Source organism: Pelophylax lessonae, assembly GCF_965119305.1.
Source record: "Pelophylax lessonae genome assembly, chromosome: 9".
NCBI classification, from domain to species: Eukaryota; Metazoa; Chordata; class Amphibia; order Anura; family Ranidae; genus Pelophylax; species Pelophylax lessonae.
The window spans coordinates 260,781,459-260,801,115 of record NC_138776.1 but is presented as its reverse complement, the minus strand read 5'-3'; the positions used below and the strand labels follow the sequence as shown (position 1 = coordinate 260,801,115).

The following is a 19,657-nucleotide window of genomic DNA, read 5'->3' as shown; positions in this document are numbered from 1 at the left end:
ACCTTCGTTACGTCCCATAGCTATCTTTAATGCACAAAACAAATTTATATTGTGTGCCATAATTGTTTTAGGTGCTTTGTGGCCCTTACCCATTTTGTTTTCATATTTTGGTATTATAATTTTACCCAATTCCATGCAAGTGCTTTGTGAAACTGTTGACTGCTAAAATACCATACACAGTAGCTATGCTAGACTTTAATTTCTTTCCAACAGATGGATGCGATGTCGGGAATTCCTCGGAGAGACATCTTCTATTATCTGCTGATTGTAATGCCTTGTACACACGCAACGATTATCGGCCGACCGATCGTCCGACTTTTGTCCAGAGTGGTGTTTTGTTGGTTGGAATGTGCCTAGACTGCACACAAATTTTCTCGGCCAACAAAAATCTACTTCAGAAGTGATGTCATGTGCTGGTTTACTTTCCGTGTGTTTTTTCTTCTCTGAGCATGCCCAGTCTTGCTCATCAGATTTTTGTCTGCCGAAATCTGTACTGACTGACGGAAAATCGGCCGTTGTGTTGACGGCCAACAAAAATTTTATAGCCTGCACACCAGATTTTATTCGGCCGAAAAGTCGGAGTTGGTTGTCGAAAGCATCATACTAACAAGCCGAAAATTGGCCGATCGGACGTTGGCCGAAAATTCCCAGCCAATAATCGATGCGTGTGTACGAGGCATAAGTCAGAAGATAATGTCATCACACAGGATCCTCCAGGAGGAAATCCAAAATATCCATCACAGACCTTCCTGTCCGGAGACATCAATGGATCCCTCTGATCAGGGGGAATCTTCTGGTCCATTTCTAAAAAAAAAAAAAAAAAAGACATATATATATATATAGCAATACCGTTTATGTTAATGATATATACAAGTCAAATAAATAAAGCTGTCAGCATTCCAAGCGAAAAATACGATAACGTACAAATTAAAAAATAGGAGTTTTTGTCATACCGAGCAGCTCTACCCCCAACTGAACAATTAATATGTGTATCAAAGCACAACCACCATCCATCCACGTGACAAAATGCGTAGGGCAGGGTCCAATGACTTATAATACATAATTCCTGGAAATTTACCCTGCTGAAGTCTAAATGTGACTTAACTAGAGGGACACAGAATAGCCACATATACAGAGTCCCTTCCCCCACCTCCCCCCTCCCAAAGCAGTCACATAGAGAGTCTATGCCTATTAAAATGTATAGCATTTACCAGGAGGGGATTGGTTTGCTGTCAGCAACACTGGAGATACATTATACTGTCCAATAACTGGTGAAATTTCCATTACTGAGAGGAAGACCGAAAGTGGTGTTACACACAGACAGGAAGTGGGGTCACACACAGACAGGAAGTGAGGTCACACACAGAGAGGAAGTGGAGTCACATACAGAGAAGAAAGTTTCAGGTTGTGGCTCAGTAGAAAGAAGACATTGCTGGACAACCCCCCCCCCCCCCCGTCATGTCCGTCCTCGTCCTCCATAGTCACTGTGGTGTCTTTTATCTCCAGCAGATACTACATTTACACATATAGGGATATAAAAATGTGACTCTGATATTATTTTACCTTTACCACATTTCCTGTGACAGAAAACAGAACCCATTCCACCGTCACTTCTGTCACCGATGTAAAACAAAATGGAGAATTCAGTCATAGAAGAGCCGGACACCTCACATCATCACCTCAGAGTTCCCTCTTCACTCCTCCTCCACTGTCATTGGCTGCACTCACTCCACACCAACCAATCACAGGGCAGGATTACAGTCACTGGGCAGATTCTGCTCTCCGCAGAGACTCACCTCAGATCTCTGTACTGCGATTGGCTGCATTCCTTTCACAAGAACTAATCATGGGATGGTATCAGAGTCACCACAGAGGCTCACTTCAAACTTCTTCACTGCAATTGGCTACACTCGCTTCATAGGAACCAATACATTTATATAGCTCTGACATATACTGCAGTGCTGTACAGAGATCACTGAGCCAATCACATCAGTCTCTTCACCAGAGGAGCTTACACTCTAATGTACCCCCCCCCCCCCACAGTCACACACCATTATTATTATACATTTATATAGCTCTGACATATACCGCAGTGCTGTACAGAGATCACTGAGCCAATCACATCAGTCTCTGTACCAGAGGAGCTTACACTCTAATGTCCCCTCCCCCACAGTCACACACTATTATTATTATACATTTATATAGCTCTGAAATATACCGCAGCGCTGTACAGAGATCACTGAGCCAGTCACATCAGTCTCTGTACCACAGGAGCTTACACTCTAATGACCCCTCCCCCACAGTCACACACTATTATTATTATACATTTATATAGCTCTGACATATACCACAGTGCTGTACAGAGATCACTGAGCAAGTCTCTGGAGAGATGGCATACTTGCCAACTGTCCCGTTTTGGCCAGGACCGTCCCGGCAAATAGGAGCCTGTCCCAGGTAATTTACATTGTCCCTGGAAGCGCCCGTTAATCAAGATGCCTGTAAACTTTAGGCAGAAGTAGTGCAGCTGAATGGGAGAATTTTTCCAACTCTGCTACTTTGGCCTTAAATTTGAAATTCCCTTTTTAATTTCCTGTAATTCTCTCTTTATTGAGTAGACCCTATAATCTGATGATAAGTAGGCAGAGATTAATTATGTGGGGCGGGCGGAGCTTCAGGGAAGTGGGTGTGGTTAAGTAATTGATAGCTGTGCTGCAAAGTGTCCCTGGAAATGTTGGCAACTATGAGATGGGCGCGAGGAGACGTTCTCATTGGGAAGGATATGTGAGAGGAGCTGAGCTGGTGGGACTTGGTCAGATGTTAGGAGGGGTTCGTGTGAGAAATGCGGTAAGGAGAATCAGAAAAAAGGTTGAGCGTACGTTGAGCACATTATGAAAACAAGGAATCGCCGCAGTATTCGGCACTGCTAGAGCGGTCGCAGAGGTCCTCTTGTCCCTCTGCCGTAGGGCCACCCTTCTGCTAAGTAAACACAGTGGTTCGCTTAATCAGCATGGCCGCCATTAACAGAATGCCTATTATTATTTTTAATTAATACAAGGCGTTCTCTGATTGGACGAGGTGGTAAGGTGGGTTGTGATGCCCTGAGGAAGATGAGCTTGTGCCCCATCGAAACCTCAAATCACACTTTATTACGGAATGTTCACCTTTCAAGCCCTGTGACTACAACCTTCTGTGTTCGATTTTTATATATATATATATGAATAAAGACTGCCGTATTTACTGTATATTCAAGTGATTTATTGGTTGAACTGGACTTGCATTTTTTTTGGACCAGAATAACTATGTAACTTGGATGAACGCACAGACAGGAAGTGATGTACAGTAGACAGGAAGTGATGTAGGAAACAAACAGGAAGTTCCAGGTGAAAGGTGAGTTGGGAGGAAGTAGAGAGGAGACATTGCTGGAACTGGCAGAAGAGGAGGTAATAAGATATTATTTTATATTTACACCCAGTAGCAAGACTGCTATATTTATATATCTGTCTACAGGGATCAGAGTTGTGTATGGATTACGTGGTCTCCACTCATCTCAAAGTTGAACTCCAGCTAAAGCCTAACTAGTCCTTAAACAGCTTCCCTCCCCCTTCCTAACTAACCTATGTATGTACTTACCTCTCTTCAGCCCGCTCCAGTGTGGTCACATGATCCAGCTGCCCTGTGTCAGCTAGTGTTGGCTGCAGGGGAGAGGAGGGACTGCCGACAATGGCTGCACCATGGGAGCCTATAGATGATATCAGGGCTCCCGTATTTCACAGCTGTTGTCAGGTGATTTCTCCATTACCCTGCAGCCATCGGATGCTGACACAAATGATCATGTGATCAGCAGAGTGAAAATAGGTAAATACATACATCTTTTTTACACAGGTTAGTTAGTATAGGTGGGGGGGGGGGGATTCTATTTTAAACCTCAACCTGGAGATCATCTATCTGCTGACCAGGGAGGTGAGGAGGATTCTGGGAGGTAACATGTCATTACTTAGCTCTATTAATAAAACACAGTCCTGAACGGAGAGGTCAAGAGGATTCTGGGAGGTCACATGACATCACTCTTATCTCTATTAATAAAACACAGACCTTACAGGAGAGGAGGATTCTGGGAGGTCATATGACATCACTCTTATCTCTATTATTAAAAAGCAGACCTGACTGGAGAGGTGAGGAGGATTCTGGGAGGTCACATGACATCACTCTTATCTCTATTAATAAAACACAGACCTGACCCGAGAGGTGAGGATGATTCTGGGAGGTTACGTGACACTGTTGCTCTTTCAATGTAGAACTTTCTTCAAGTGAAGCTTGGTGGCCATTTAACGATTAGAGTGCTCTCACCTCATTCCCTGAAACCCAAGAGAAATAGAAGAAGATTCTAGAAATCACAAAGAAGATCAATGATCTGCTGACAGGAGAGGTGAGCGGTTTTGGGAATTCTGGGACATTATCCAGTAACAGATCTCAGGTGTCAGGATGTCACTGTCTATTTCTCCATGGAGGAGTGGGAGTATTTAGAAGGACACAAGGATCTCTACAAGGACATCGTGATGGAGAATCAGCCGCCCCTCACATCACCGGGTAAGAGGAGACTTTATTGTAAAGGAGAGAGCAGTACGGAGGATCCACCTAGATCCACCATCATCTGATAAACACATAGAAACAATGTATTCAGTCAGTGTGTGTGTTTCCTACAGATGGATCCAGTAATGGGAACCCACCAGAGAGAAGTCCCCATCTGTATTGCCGGGATTCCACAGAGGAAGGTTATACCATCCCTCACCATCATCAGGTAGGTGGGACTGAATAGCTAGAACTGAAAATAATTCTAAGCTATATTATGACATTCTTCTATGTAACTTTTTGGGGTTTAGGCTGAAGAAGTGAAAGACTTTAAAGTTGAGATTAAAGAGGAAGAAGAAGAGTGGTTGGTGAGTGGAGATCAGCAGTCTATGGAGGAGGGGGAGATGATTATGAAAAGTGAACATGAGGAATCTTCTCTACATATGGACACAAGTAAGTAATAAACTTTAAATTCAGAAACAGTTCACATTGTTACACCAATTGAGATAAAGAATATACTGTATCTGTCAAATTCAACCAAAAGAAAAATACCCGTATAAAGCTCAGCCTAATTTTCTTCAGGGTAAAAATATTAATTCCTGATCCCAAAAGACGATCAGACAATTCCCTGGATCAACATTCTACTATGTTTTACCTACAAATATTAGTAACCATTTACAGTTATGTAATAAGAAAAAATAAGTCATTCTCAGTAATGTACTGAGTCCTTTAGAACCAAGACTATTCCTCGACTGCACAGCTGTAAAAATAAAGCACCGCTTTCATATACAGGGGTTAAACCCTTCTTATTTCAATCATGTGCGATCTGTGCTGCCCTTAATCTAAATAGAGAACATCACATCCTTCTGTACAAGAAAAATGGATAAACTTTAACTACTGAGAGAAGGAACATCATCAACGTATCTACCCCACCGTCCAATGTATTGTATACTATAAAAAACCTCATCTCTAGTCCTCATGAGAGACGAAAGAAGGCAATTATATTTAACATACTACTCAATGTTCTCAACAAATGAGGGGGAGATACTGTACACCATGAGAAAGGTCCATCTACAATCCTCAATATAATGCCATGTTCCCAACAAATGAGGAGGAGATACTGTACACCATATGAAAGGTCCATCTCCATTCCTCAATATAAGGTCATGTTCCCAACAAATGAGGTGGAGATACTGTACACCATATGAAAGGTCCATCTCCATTCCTCAATATAATGTCATGTTCCCAACAAATGAGGAGGAGATACTGTACTCCATATGAAAGGTCCATCTCCATTCCTCAATATAACGTAATTTTTCCCACAAATGAGGAGATACTGTACACCAACTGAAAGGTCCACCTCCATTCCTCAATATAACGTCATGTTCCCAACAAATGAGGAGGAGATACTGTACACCATATGAAAGGTCCATCTCCATTCCTCAATATAACGTCATGTTCCCAACAAATGAGGAGGAGATACTGTACACCATATGAAAGGTCCATCTCCATTCCTCAATATAACGTCATGTTCCCAACAAATGAGGAGGAGATACTGTACACCATATGAAAGGTCCATCTCCATTCCTCAATATAACGTCTTGTTCCCAACAAATGAGGTGAAGGAAGGTCTATCTCTATTAAAGTAAGAATAATAACGATGCACAGAATGTAACCCAGTGTGATTTGGGTGTATTGTATCTTTTATCTAGTTTGTATTAATTCTTTTCTGTTCTAATTGCACCCAATACCATGCCAAAGCTCTTAAAAAAATATTTAGTTATGGGCCAACATATGACCTATCAATTACAAGGTTTAGAAAATACAAAGTACTTCTAGCGTTAACTTATTGTAATATTGTTTTTCAACAGATGAACACAATGTCCGGAATACCTCTGAGGAACGTCTTATTTCATCTCCAGATTATAAAGCAGAAGATAACATTGTACAATATTCTCCAGGAGTAAATCCCGTTACTCCAAATACACATCCCGCACCTTACCAATTGGGGGGATCAATGGATCCCTCTAATCCTGAGGAATCTTCTGATGGATCACACACCAAGACTATAGGACCTCACAGTACAGATACTTCCATAGATCCATCTATTCCCCAGGAATCTTCTGTAAGCCATGAAGGAGTTCACATAGGAGAGATGTCAGTGTGTGGGGAATCTTTCTTAGAAAGCATAGACCTTCTTCAGCACCAGAGAAGTCACACAGGTGTGTGTCCCTATTCATGTTTAGAGTGTGGGAAATTTTTTATTCAGAAAAGAGACCTTCATAAACATCAGAGAATCCACACAGGTGAACGTCCCTTTTCATGTTCAGAGTGCGGGAAAAGTTTCACTCATAAACATGTACTTCGTACACACGAGAAAAGTCACACTGGTGAGCATCCCTATTCATGTTCAGAGTGTGGGAAATGTTTCATTCAGAAAGGGCACTTTATAACCCACCAGAGAAGTCACACGGGTGAACGTCCCTTTTCATGTTTAGAGTGCGGGAAATGTTTTGTTCAGAAAGGAGACCTTCATAAACATCAGAGAATCCACACAGGTGAACGTCCCTTTTCATGTTCAGAGTGCGGAAAATGTTTTACTGAGAAAAAAGTACTTCTTACACACAAAAGAATCCATACAGGTGAGTGTCCATACTCGTGTTCAGAGTGCGGGAAACAATTCAATGTCAAAGAAAATCTTCTTAAACATCAGAGAGTTCACACAGGTGAACGTCCCTTTTCATGTTCAGAGTGCGGGAAAAGTTTCACTCATAAGCATGTACTTCGTACACACGAGAAAAGTCACACTGGTGAGCATCCTTATTCATGTTCAGAGTGTGGGAAATGTTTTATTCAGAAAGGAAACTTTCTTACACACCAGAAAAGTCACACGGGTGAGCGTCCTTATTCTTGTTCTGAGTGCGGGAAATGTTTCGCTAAGAAAGAAAACCTTGTTAACCATCAGAGAATTCACACGGGTGAGCGTCCTTATTCATGCTCAGAGTGTGGGAAATGCTTCGTTCATAAAGGAAACCTTCTTATACACCAGAGAATTCACACGGGTGAGCGTCCTTATTCATGTTCAGAGTGTGGGAAATGTTTCATTCAGAAAAATGCACTTGTTACACACCAAAAGATTCACACAGGTGTGCGTCCCTATTCTTGTTCAGAATGCGGGAAATGTTTTATTCAGAAAGGAGACCTTGTTAAACACCAGAGAAGTCATACGGGTGAGCATCCTTTCTTATGTTCAGAGTGCGGGAAAGGTTTTGGTTACAGAAAATTCCTTATTGCACACCAGAGAATTCACATGAGCTAACAACCTTTTTTTTGTTCAGACTGGTGTGTTGGGACAAAAAGATTCTGAAGTTTTTCGGGTGGACTTTGGTAGGTCCAGGCCTTCTGGAATTGAATTGTAGTAATATGGTCCTCCAAACATAAAGTGCTGACTCGGTCCCGCACTCACACAACTAAACTGTGCTAATACATGGCCAGATATGACCATACATGGACAACATTTCTTATTGGTAGATATCGGCTTGTGTACATTATTGGTATACTGAAGAAGCTGGATTTTCATTGGTCCAACCAATGATTACTACATTTTATAGTTTGTTCTTCAGTTATGGATGTAGATTCTATGTTCATTTTTATTGTTTATTAATCACGAATCCTGATTTTCTAAAATAAACAAGAATGCTCCACACTTTCCAATACTCGTGTTCTCAGATTTCTTCTTTTTAAATTATCAAAATTCTTAGATGATTAAATGTTTTAGTGTTTCGGGTTCAACCAAATGAGAAATGTTACTGTTTGGTGGATACTGGAGAGGAAATCTGCCTTGACTGTCTCTACTGTCTCTCAGGGACTCTGTTGGTGAGATTTCTGAATAGAGTTCCCAGGTCTGCACACCAGCTGTGTCAATTAGGGGTTCCCGCCATCCCTGTGCTGAACTACTGGGTCTCCATAGCTGCTAAGCCCCTTATAAAGAGTTCCCACCATCCCTATGTAGAGTACCCACCTCTGCACTCCCACTGTACCTAACATGAGAGGTCCCCACCATCCTTGTGCTTATTTCCTAGGTCTGCACACCAGATGTGCCCACCATCCATGTGCTGAGCTCCCAGGTCTTCACACCAGCTGAGAACATCATGAGGGTTTCCCAACATCCATATGCTGAACTCCTAAGTATTCACACCAGCTGAACCCATTCCTGTGCTTAGTTCCCAGCTCTGCACACCTGCTGTATCTATTATGAGGGATTCCCATCAACCCGATGTTGAGTTCCCAGCTCTGCACACCTGCTGTTTTTATTACGAGGGGTTCCCACTAACCCGGGGGAACCACCAACCCGATGTTGAGTTTCCAGCTCTGCACACCTGCTGTATCTATATGAGGGGTTCCTACCATCCCAATGCCGAGTTCCCAGCTCTACGTGCCTGCTGTGTCTATTATGAGGGGCTCCCATCATTCCTATGTTGAGTTCCCAGCTCTACATGCCTGCTGTGTCTATTATGAGGGGTTTCCACCATCCCAATACTGAGTTCCCAACTCTGCACGCCTGCTATGTCAACTATGAGGGGTTGCCACCATCCCTATCTTGAGTTTCCAGCTCTGCACGTCTGCTGTATCTATTATGAGGGGTTCCCACTATCCCTGTTTTAAGTTCCCAACTCTGCACGCCTGCTATGTCAATAATGAGGGGTTCCCAACATCCCTATGTTGAGTTACCAGCTCTGCACGTCTACTGTATCTATTATGAGGGGTTCCCACTATGCCTATGTTGAGTTCCCAGCTCTGCACGTCTACTGTATCTATTATGAGGGGTTCCCACTATGCCTATGTTGAGTTCCCGGCTCTGTATGCCTGCTTTGTCTATTATTTGGAGTTCCTACCATCCTTATGTTGAGTTCCTGAGCTCTCTATACCTGATGTTTCTATTATGTGGGGTTCCCACAATCCCTGTATTGAGTTCCCAGCTCTGTACACCACCTGTGCCCATTATGAAGAGTTCCCAGCTCTGCACTCCTGCCCTACCTAACATGAGGGGTTCCCACCATCCTCGTGTTGAGTTTCTGGGTCTGTACACCATCTGTGCCTATTATGAGGAGTTTCCACCATCCCTGTGCTGAGTTCCTGGGTCTCCACACCATTTGAGCCCATTATGAGGGGTTCCCACCATCCTTGTGCTGAGTTCCCAGCTCTGTACACCTGCTGTGCCCATTATGTGGGGTTCCCACCATCATCATCTCTGTGGGATCTTTAATTTTATAATATGGAGGAAATAGGGGCTGGGACACACAAAACTGGTACCATTATCAGTAGTCAGCCACCAGCGAGTATAGAAGAAAGCAGTTGTGACCTAAGCACAGTAATATACTGTATATAATTTACTGTATGCATTTTTTGAAAACTTTTTGAGTTGATGCTTTTTGAACATAATTTCGAGCTTTAATAAGGGGACTTTCGACTTACCGTAAAATCCATTTGTTCATTGATGGACACAGCTTCTGATTCTTCTTAACTATTGGGTTATACTGCCCCCTACAGGAGTAGGACATTAGGCAGGAAAAAGCTTGACTACACCTATGGGCAGTCCTAGGGGGTATACACCCACCCAATCACCCAATGAAGTAACAAGCCTTGCACTGCCCCAAAGTGACCCGTATGCGATCTGGGGACAAGTGCAGGTTGGAAGGGAAGAACCTTTCCGGAGGAAAAGACCAAAACTCGATCTTGTACCTGGACCGAATGACTTCATGGACCCACTTGACCTGTATCAGAGAGGTCCACAGATCCAGAAATCAGCAAAGATGTCCCCCCACCCCAGGTATGTGGGCCCCCTTTCATGCAGAGGAAGCCTTGTCCGCAGGTCTGGAAGAGCACCTTGTGGCTTGCCAGACCAGGTCCTCTTTGAACCTCCGGGGGAGGCCCTGAAGAACTTTTATCCCTGGAGGGATAAAAAAAGGCCTCTTATGAGCTGAGAAGAATGGCCCATGCCTACGACGGGACTCCTTGCCCTCAGTAGCCTGCGGAAGAAGAGTACTCTCCGCCCCCTGTGAGACCCTTAATGATGTCACCCAAGGAAGCTCCAAACAGGCGATTCCCCCCACAAAGAGGGGAGATCAGATAAGGCCTTCTTAGAAGTCTGGTCTGCAGACCAGCATTGTCAGCCAGATAAGACGCAGAAGGACCACTGCTCATAAGACAGCCTAAAATCGAAGGAGCCGCATCCAAAGAGGCATCACAGATAAACTGTAGCCCCTGGATCAACTGATATGCCAGCTCTGTAAAGGCAGGGGGAAGCCGTTTCCCCTCCAGGTCCCAGCGTAAAGGATTAGCCCACTCGTCAGAGTTTGCGACACCAGGGCAATAGTAAATACCGGCCTAAGCCGAATCAGCCATAGTGAAACAGAGCCTCCGCTCTCCTATCAACCGGGCCAAGGACTCCTCAACTGGAATTAAGGTAACTTTATTTAACCTGGAAACCAGGGAGTCCACTATAGGTGGGACTGTCCACTTTTTAAGCAGGGAATCCTTATAAGGATACTGCATAGCAAAACGCTCTGGGACCACAAGAGTGCGTTTTGGACAACCCCACTGTTATGTGACAATGTTGTCAAAGTAAGCGGGAAAGGGGAAAACCCCCGCAACAGTGGAGGACCTGTGGTGCCAAAAGGGACCGGTGCCTCCAATGCAGCATATCGCCATGTTTAAAATGTCATGCTCTGACACAATCAGTGCATCCACCAGTGATTTTTTCATGCAGGGCTAGAGAAGCAGAGGAATCATCCCAGTTGGGTGACTCCTGTCCGCGGCAGCCAAAATAGATTCACAATCTAATGGACAGATGAGGCAGGGGAGGGCGGTGGATGCTATATACTAAGCTCACCTGGGAAAAACATAACATTTAGGGGAGGGCCATCGACTGCGATACCACAAATGGACCACCTACTGGATCCCTGCAAAAAACAAGGGGGTCGCCCTCCGAGCCCCTCCATAGAGGCCCGCACAATAGGAAATAAGGGGCCGCCCGCCGGGATGCAGATGCGCAGGCAGGGTATCCTGATGGTCCCGCAGAGCTAAAAGGGATAGGTGCCCTCCAGAATAAGGACGGCATGGTTGCCATGAAAAATTAAACCGCACACACAGCACCATTTGTTCCAAGGGAGGCCACCCAGTGAGGGGAGGTTAGGGTGGGGGGTTTTGTGGCCCAAAGACCCACAGTGACCAAAATTTTAGAGGGGCTTGGGGTAAGGATGGGAACCCTGTGGTCTGACCATCCCAGGGAGGGGCCCACGTCCAACCCAAAACCCTGCAGGGGTAGTGGGGAGACAGCTACTTACCACTCCAGGAACAGGGTGGGCACCGCTCTGGACAGGAAACCGCTGCATCGTAATGTGGATGCTGTCGGCCAGGGGTAAACGCTGTGACTCTGGGAAACTATGCGTCCTGGCGAGACGTTTAACTCTCAGGCCAGCCCCGTCCAGTGGTTCAATGGGGCTATGTTGCAGCCGACCTAGCACGGAGCTGCAGTCTGCACGCGTACGCTGGCCTGACTGGGGGGACCCTAAGGATCTAGATTATCCAGTTCGTCGCACAGTCCGACACTTGATTGTAGATCACACAGGAACAAAATAATAAAAAGAGGAAAAAAATTTCATTTAAAAAGAAAAAATTGCCAGAATCAGAGATCCCAGCATGAAACTAGGTCCTTGCTACTTAGCTGAGAATGGGTGTATACCCCCTGGGACTGCCCATAGATGTAGTCAAGCTTTTTCCTGCCTAGTGTCCTACTCCTGTAGGGGGCAGTATAACCCAATGGTTAAGAAGAATCAGGAGAAGCGTCTATCAATGAATGAAAGAGAAAACTTCTTATGAGCCGAGAAGGAAGGTCCACGTCTACGACGAGGTTCCTTGCCCTTAGTAGCCTGCGGAAGAAAGGTACTCTTCCCCTCTGTGAGACCTTTACTAATGTCATCCAGGGTAGCTCCAAACAGGTGATCTCCTTGAAAGGGAAGATCAGTCAAGGCCTTTTTAGAAGTCTGGTCCACAGACCAGCATTTGAGCCAAAAGACACGCCAAAGGACCACCGCCAAAACAAAGAGGTGAGCCATCAGGGGAGCTGCATCCAAAGAGGCATCACAGATAAACTGCAGCCCCTGGACCAACTGGTCCGCAAGCTTAGCAAAGGCAGGGGGGAGCTGTTTTCCCTCCAGGTCACGGCGTAAGAGATTCGCTGACTCGGTCAGAGTTTGCGACACCAGGGCAATGGTAAATACCGGCCTCATTGCCGAACCAGCTAAGGTGTACATAGTGCGGGCCACAGCCTCCGCCTTCCGGTCAACCAGGTCCTTAAAGGTCAGGGACTCTTCAACCAGAATCATGGTTGCCTTGTTTAATCTGGAAACCGGAGGGTCCACCTTCGGTGGCACAGTCCACTTCTTAAGAAGGGACAACTCATAGGGGGTAACGCCTAGTAAATTGCTTAGGAACCCCACGGAGACGCTTTGGTCGTCCCCACTCTTTAGCAACAATTCTGTCAAAATAGGCAGGGAAAGGAAACACCTTTGCCGCTCTGGATGGCTTGTGAGTGCCAAAGGGTACCTTCGCCTCCGTCGCAGCTTCAGCTGCATCCTCCATCTTCAGGGTCTCATGCACAGATACAATCAGTGCATCCACCTGCGCCTTTTTGTGTGTCACTATCAGAGGAATCCAGGCGCGTGGCTGCAGACCCAGAAGGGTGACCCACGTCCGCGGTGGCCGAATCAGATTCAGGATCTGATGAGACAGATGAGGAAGGGGAAGGCGGTGGGTGCAGCCTCAGAGAGGGGATCAGGTGGCGAAACATGCTCCAAAGACAGCACCACCCTGTCGCCAAGCAAAAGGCACAGAGCGATCCTCAGACTCACTAACCATGGACAGAGGCACCTGCAACCACCAGGAGAATGTGCACTACTTGTGCGGCGATCAGGAAGCTAAATGATCAAGGAGTCAGCAAAAGGGGATAAAGAGGGGCTCCCACCACCACCCATAGGGCTCCACTGTCATGGCCGCCGCTATTTGCAATGGCAAACCACAAGAAAATGGCTGCCAGACTACACAAACATGACCACATGTATAGGAATACACATGCTACAACAAAATGGCGGCCCTGTGCGGCACCACGAGGCATACAGGGACCCAGGATTGGGAGACCAGGCCTCAGGACAGATCCAGGCAGGACTGGGGACCCTAGCAGGAGCCCCTACCAGGTACAACCCTCCCCGCACAATTGATCGTCCGGTCGCCGGCAGCGCACCCCCCACGACCCCCATCGCCAGTTTGTGTCCTGCCCCCACCCCAGAAAAGTGGCCAGACCACCCATAAAAATACATTCCCAGCATATTTGAAGGGGGGGGGGCAGGATGAGGGACTTGGAAGGGGAGGGGGGGTGACTGCGGGAAGGAGGGGAACCCGGGGGTCTGACCGTCACAAGAAGGGGCCCACATCCACCCCAAAACCCTACAAGTGTAGAGGGGGATGGCTACTCACCATACCAGGAACCAGGTGGGCACCGCTCCAGACAGATTCTCCTCTCCATTGAAATGGGGGGCTGTCGTCTAGGAGGAACGCTACGACTCGGGCTGAGACCCGGTCGTAAGGCTTTTAACTCGCAGGCCAGCCCCGGTGGAGCTATGTCACGACCGACCTAATGTGAAGCTGAGGTCTGCAAGCGCTAGCTGGCCAGACTGGATCTAGATTATTCAGTCCGGCAGTTGATAGTAGATCTCACAGGAAAAATTATTTTTAATTTTTTTTGCCAGGATCAAAGATCCCAGCAAGGAACTAGGTCCTTACTACTGACTAGGCAGAAAAAAACTGAGTGGGCATAGCAGGGAGAGGGAGTACACACCCTGGGACTGCCCATGGGTGTAGCCAGATGCTTTTTCTGCCTAGTGTCCTACTCCTGTAAGGGGCAGCATAACCCAATGGTCAAGAATGACAGGAGCTATGCCCGTCAATGAACAAAAGAGAAAATCTAATTTTCTTCATAAGTTTTTACCAAAATGTATTCTGCTACATGTCTTTGATAAAAAAAATCCCAATAAGTGTATATTGATTGGTTTGTGTGAAGGTATAGTGTCTACAAACTATGGTATATATACTAGAATTTTTTTATACTAATGGCAGTGATCAGCAACTGTGATATTGGGTCAGACAATCTGATGCTAACTGACGCTGGAGGGGAACTAACTGCCACTGACATCACCAGTGCCCTCGTTAAGGAGATTCAGCCTCTCTATTTGTCCTATTTACCATTTTCATTTAAAGTGAAAATAAAAGAAACCCCCAAATTTTAGGTTGTCCCCAGAAAAGTAATAGAGGGGAAATCTTCCAATAGGTACACTAGTTTTGGTGACCTGGGGGGTCCTCAAGAAATTCCCTTCATTTGCAGGGATTTCCTCTTACTTCCTGTTTGGCTATAGGACAGGAAGTGAAGGGAAATCTCCACAATGAGACCCAGAAGGGTTTAAATATGTGCCCAACTACAGTGCATCTGGAAAGTATTCACAGCGCTTCACTTTTTCCACATTTTGTTATGTTACAGCCTTATTCCAAAAATGTTATAAATTCATTATTTTTCCCCAAAATTCTACAAACAATCCCCCAAAATGACAACTAGAAAGAAGTTTGTTTGAAATGTTTGCAAATTTATTAAAAATAAAAAAGGAAAAAATTCCATGTACATAAGTATTCACACCCTTTGCAATGACACTCAACATTGAGCTCAGGTGCATCCTGTTTCCACTGTTCGTCCTTGAGATGTTTCTACAACTTGATTGGAGTTCATCTGTGGTAAATTCAGTTGATTGGACATGTTTCGGAAAAGCACACAGCTGTCTATAGAAGGTCCCACAGTTAGGAATTGTGGTGGGGGACACAGTGGTTATTTAAATAAACGTCTATTGGCACCTCCCCCAAGAAGAACAAAAATTGTATGTAGGGAGTGAAGGCATGTGCTGGTCTACACACAGAAAGGGTGCAGTCCAAGCATCAGGCCTGGGGGTTTAGATGTGCCACATATACTAACAAAAGAAAATTATTTTCACACTTCCAAACCATGTAAAAGGTAACAAATATAATTTTATTAGGTTTATGTTGACAACAATAGGGAGTGTAAGAGTTAAATGTGGTACAGTAATCATAAATACATATTATTACATTACATAAAGCCCCAAAGTGTCCGGGCTACATAGGTATAATGAAGAGCTGGAACTACGCGTTTCGCATGAGATGCTTCCTCAGGTTCCAGCAAGGTAGAAATAACAATATGTTCTATGAAATAAGCAACATATACATTAATTTATAAATAAACAAAAATATATGTTAATATTATTCATACATGTGGAATATATAGAATTTTAAGAGTAAAGAAAATTGCCAACTTTACACTGTTTGGATCTTATCAGTATATCAAGAATTATTTATCTCTATAAGATTAAAAAATATTTTATGCCTTTATTCTGACCAGTCTTATATCAATGAATATTTATTTCATATTTTCTAAGCTCTATATTCTAGAAAAACTCAATTAATGTTATTTCTTTAGTTAATATACTCAAAATAATAAAAGAAAAAGAGGAAAAATAGAATGAAAGAAAAAAAAAGGAGAGAGAAAAGAAAAAAAGGAGAAAGAAAAAGGGGGGAGGGGTACCTATTAGCATATATAGTAATCCATCAGAGAAACTTAAGGGGGGGCATATTAGCCATATCCCCGGTCACCCCTGGATGGGAAGTCCGGGGCGTCCTGGGGAAAGGGCCAGACAGGAAGAGAGATGAAATACAGATATTGTAGAAAACTGATTTGTAGATGTTTTTCACACGATAATGTATATAAATGGCAAAGATAGCTTACCTATATACTTTTATTAGCGTTGGTTCTTACTGAATATATAGATCTCAATCAGCTGACTAAAGATCTATCCTTCCACATAGCATTAGAGTGGGGGGTGGGGGTGGGAAAAGGAGAGGGGCAAATTTTGGAAAAAACGAAAATAACAGGGATGTTTCATTAAAACCTAAAAATAAAGAAACAATTATACCAACATTAATTATTTCTTAATTTAGCAAACAATGTGTATATAAATAAAGAGGATAAAATATCCAGTATGTTGACAAGTGAAAATATAAATAGGGAAAAGGTTACTAAAGAAGCTAAGCAGTGTTACAGAATTACTATTGATATACTATTTTGTAATTCTGATGGATTACTATATATGCTAATAGGTACCCCTCCCCCCTTTTTCTTTCTCCTTCTTTTTTTCTTTTCTCTCTCCTTTTTTTTTTTCTTTCATTCTATTTTTCCTCTTTTTCTTTTATTATTTTGAGTATATTAACTAAAGAAATAACATTAATTGAGTTTTTCTAGAATATAGAGCTTAGAAAATATGAAATAAATATTCATTGATATAAGACTGGTCAGAATAAAGGCATAAAATATTTTTTAATCTTATAGAGATAAATAATTCTTGATATACTGATAAGATCCAAACAGTGTAAAGTTGGCAATTTTCTTTACTCTTAAAATTCTATATATTCCACATGTATGAATAATATTAACATATATCTTTGTTTATTTATAAATTAATGTATATGTTGCTTATTTCATAGAACATATTGTTATTTCTACCTTGCTGGAACCTGAGGAAGCATCTCATGCGAAACGCGTAGTTCCAGCTCTTCATTATACCTATGTAGCCCGGACACTTTGGGGCTTTATGTAATGTAATAATATGTATTTATGATTACTGTACCACATTTAACTCTTACACTCCCTATTGTTGTCAACATAAACCTAATAAAATTATATTTGTTACCTTTTACATGGTTTGGAAGTGTGAAAATAATTTTCTTTTGTTAGTATATGTGGCACATCTAAACCCCCAGGCCTGATGCTTGGACTGCACCTTTTTTGTGTGTAGACCAGCATATGCCTTCACTCCCTACATACAATTAAGGTCCCACAGTTACCTGTGCATCTCAGAGCACAAACCAAGCCATGAAGTCCAAGGAATTGTCTGTAGACCTCGGCAACAGTATTGTATGGAGGCACAGATCTGGGAAAGGGTACAGAAACATTTCTGCAGCATTAAAGGTCCCAATGAGCACAGTGACCTCCATCATCTGTAAATGGAAGACATTTGGAGCCACCAGGACTCTTCCTAGAGCGGGCCGCCCGGCCAAACTGAGGGATCGGGGGAGAAGGGCCTTAGTAAGGGAGCTGACCAAGAACCCAATGGTCCCTCTGACAGAGCTCCAGCATTTCTCTGTGGAGAGAGAACCTTCCAGAAGAACAACCATCTCTGCAGCACTCCACCAATCCGGCCTGTATGGTAGAGTGGCCAGACGGAAGCTACTCCTCAGTAAAAGACACATGATAGCCCGCCTGGAGTTTGCCAAAAGGAAGGACTCTCAGACCATGAGAAACAAAATTCTCTGCTCTGATGAAACAAAGATTGAACTTTTTGGCCTGAATGGCAAGTGTCATGTCTGGAGGAAACCAGGCACCGCTCTTCACCTGGCCAATACCACCCCTACAGTGAAGCATGGTGGTGGCAGCAGAATCATGCTGTGGGGATTTTTCAGCTGCAGGAACTGGGAGACTAGTCAGGATGGAGGGAAAGATGAATACAGCAATGTACAAAGACATCCTTGATGAAAACCTGCTCCAGATCGCTCTGGACCTCAGACTAGGGCAATGGTTAATCCTCAAACAGGACAACGACCCTAAGCACACAGCCAAGATAACAAAGGATTGGCTACAGGACAACTCTGTGAATGTCCTTGAGTGGCCCAGCCAGAGCCCAGGCTTGAACCCAATTGAACATCTCTGGAGAGATCTGAAAATGGCTGTGCACCGACGCCCCCCATCCAACCTGATGGAACTTGGGAGGTCCTGCAAAGAATGGGAGAAACTGCCCAAAAATAGGTGTGCCAAGCTTGTAGCATCATACTCAAAAAGACTTGAGGCTGTAATTGGTGCCAAAGGTGCTTCACCAAAGTATTGAGCCAAGGCTGTGAATACTTATGTACATGAGATTTTTATATGGTGGAGGATACGGGCATTGATTTTTTTTTTTAATAAGTTTGCAAAGATTTCAAACAAACTTCTTTCACTTTGTCATTATGGGGGATTGTTTGTAGAGTTTTGAGGAAAATAATGAATTTAATCCATTTTGGAATAAGGCTGTAACATAACAAAATGTGGAAAAAGTGAAGCGTTGTGAATAATTTCCGGATTCGCTGTATGTGTAATTGTGTGGAGTGGGCTGCTTTTACTACTAGATCTCAGAGTTTTTCATCCCTGCTTCGCAGGGATAAGAAACAGAGATTGTTCACTCTGTACAGAGCTCTGTGTTGTTTACCAACACAGAGTTCTTGCCTGTGATTGGAGACAGCCAATCAGCAGGTCCCAGCTGTGAATCACAGGCCAGGACTTGTTGACAGACTCCCGCTGTGTATAATTTCAGCAGGTGTTGGGTGGGGTCACGCGCATGCTTGTGCCCTAAACCCGGAAGTAGGCAGCAATGTACGTGTACATCGCTTTGCCTACAGCAGCCGCTTACCCGCAGTACATTAATCATAAATTGTCCATTCTAAACTACGAGTCCCATCTAATGCTACCCCACACAGGTTGACAATGCGGCTGTCCAAGGGTGGTTAAGAGAAGTCTCCATAAATACAGTGGAGGAACGAATGTAGCCACCCTAAGACAGGAATTGTGTGACTAGCTGGATCACTAGGCGAAAAGAAACAAAATAAAAAGCTCCAAAAAGAAAATCAATACAGCCGCCACATCTAAGGATTGGTAAGTTACAATTTTTTTTAATTTTTTTTTTGGATTAGATACATTTTATTAATTATACATTGTCTGGACCAATGAAATGCCAGGGTTTTATTAGTTAATAAAAATAAGCAATGACGTGCAGCAACCAATCAAAAATAACAAAGAGGTCCACTGAAGAAAGAGAAGTCCTGGTTGAATTGGATGTTCCTGTATTTGTCTTCGCTATTTTTATCCATTGCTTCTTCGGTGCATGTTTAT

At 43.8% G+C, this 19,657-nt stretch overlaps 2 protein-coding genes across 2 annotated transcripts in view; one reads left to right on the top strand and one right to left on the bottom strand.

The window, feature by feature from the left end:
- LOC309563476 (uncharacterized protein) overlaps nucleotides 1–8,032 on the top strand; it is a 51,284-nt gene extending 43,252 nt beyond the window's left edge. The window contains exons 6-8 of the mRNA XM_082267869.1: nucleotides 4,714–4,798; nucleotides 4,881–5,022; nucleotides 6,441–8,032. Coding sequence (XP_082123995.1) covers nucleotides 4,714–4,798; nucleotides 4,881–5,022; nucleotides 6,441–7,888 — 1,675 coding nt within the window. The 3' untranslated portion in view covers nucleotides 7,889–8,032. The remainder of the gene's footprint in view (nucleotides 1–4,713; nucleotides 4,799–4,880; nucleotides 5,023–6,440) is intronic.
- LOC309564419 (uncharacterized protein) overlaps nucleotides 1–19,657 on the bottom strand; it is a gene marked incomplete at its 3' end in the record, with an annotated part of 909,898 nt that overhangs the window by 614,530 nt on the left and 275,711 nt on the right.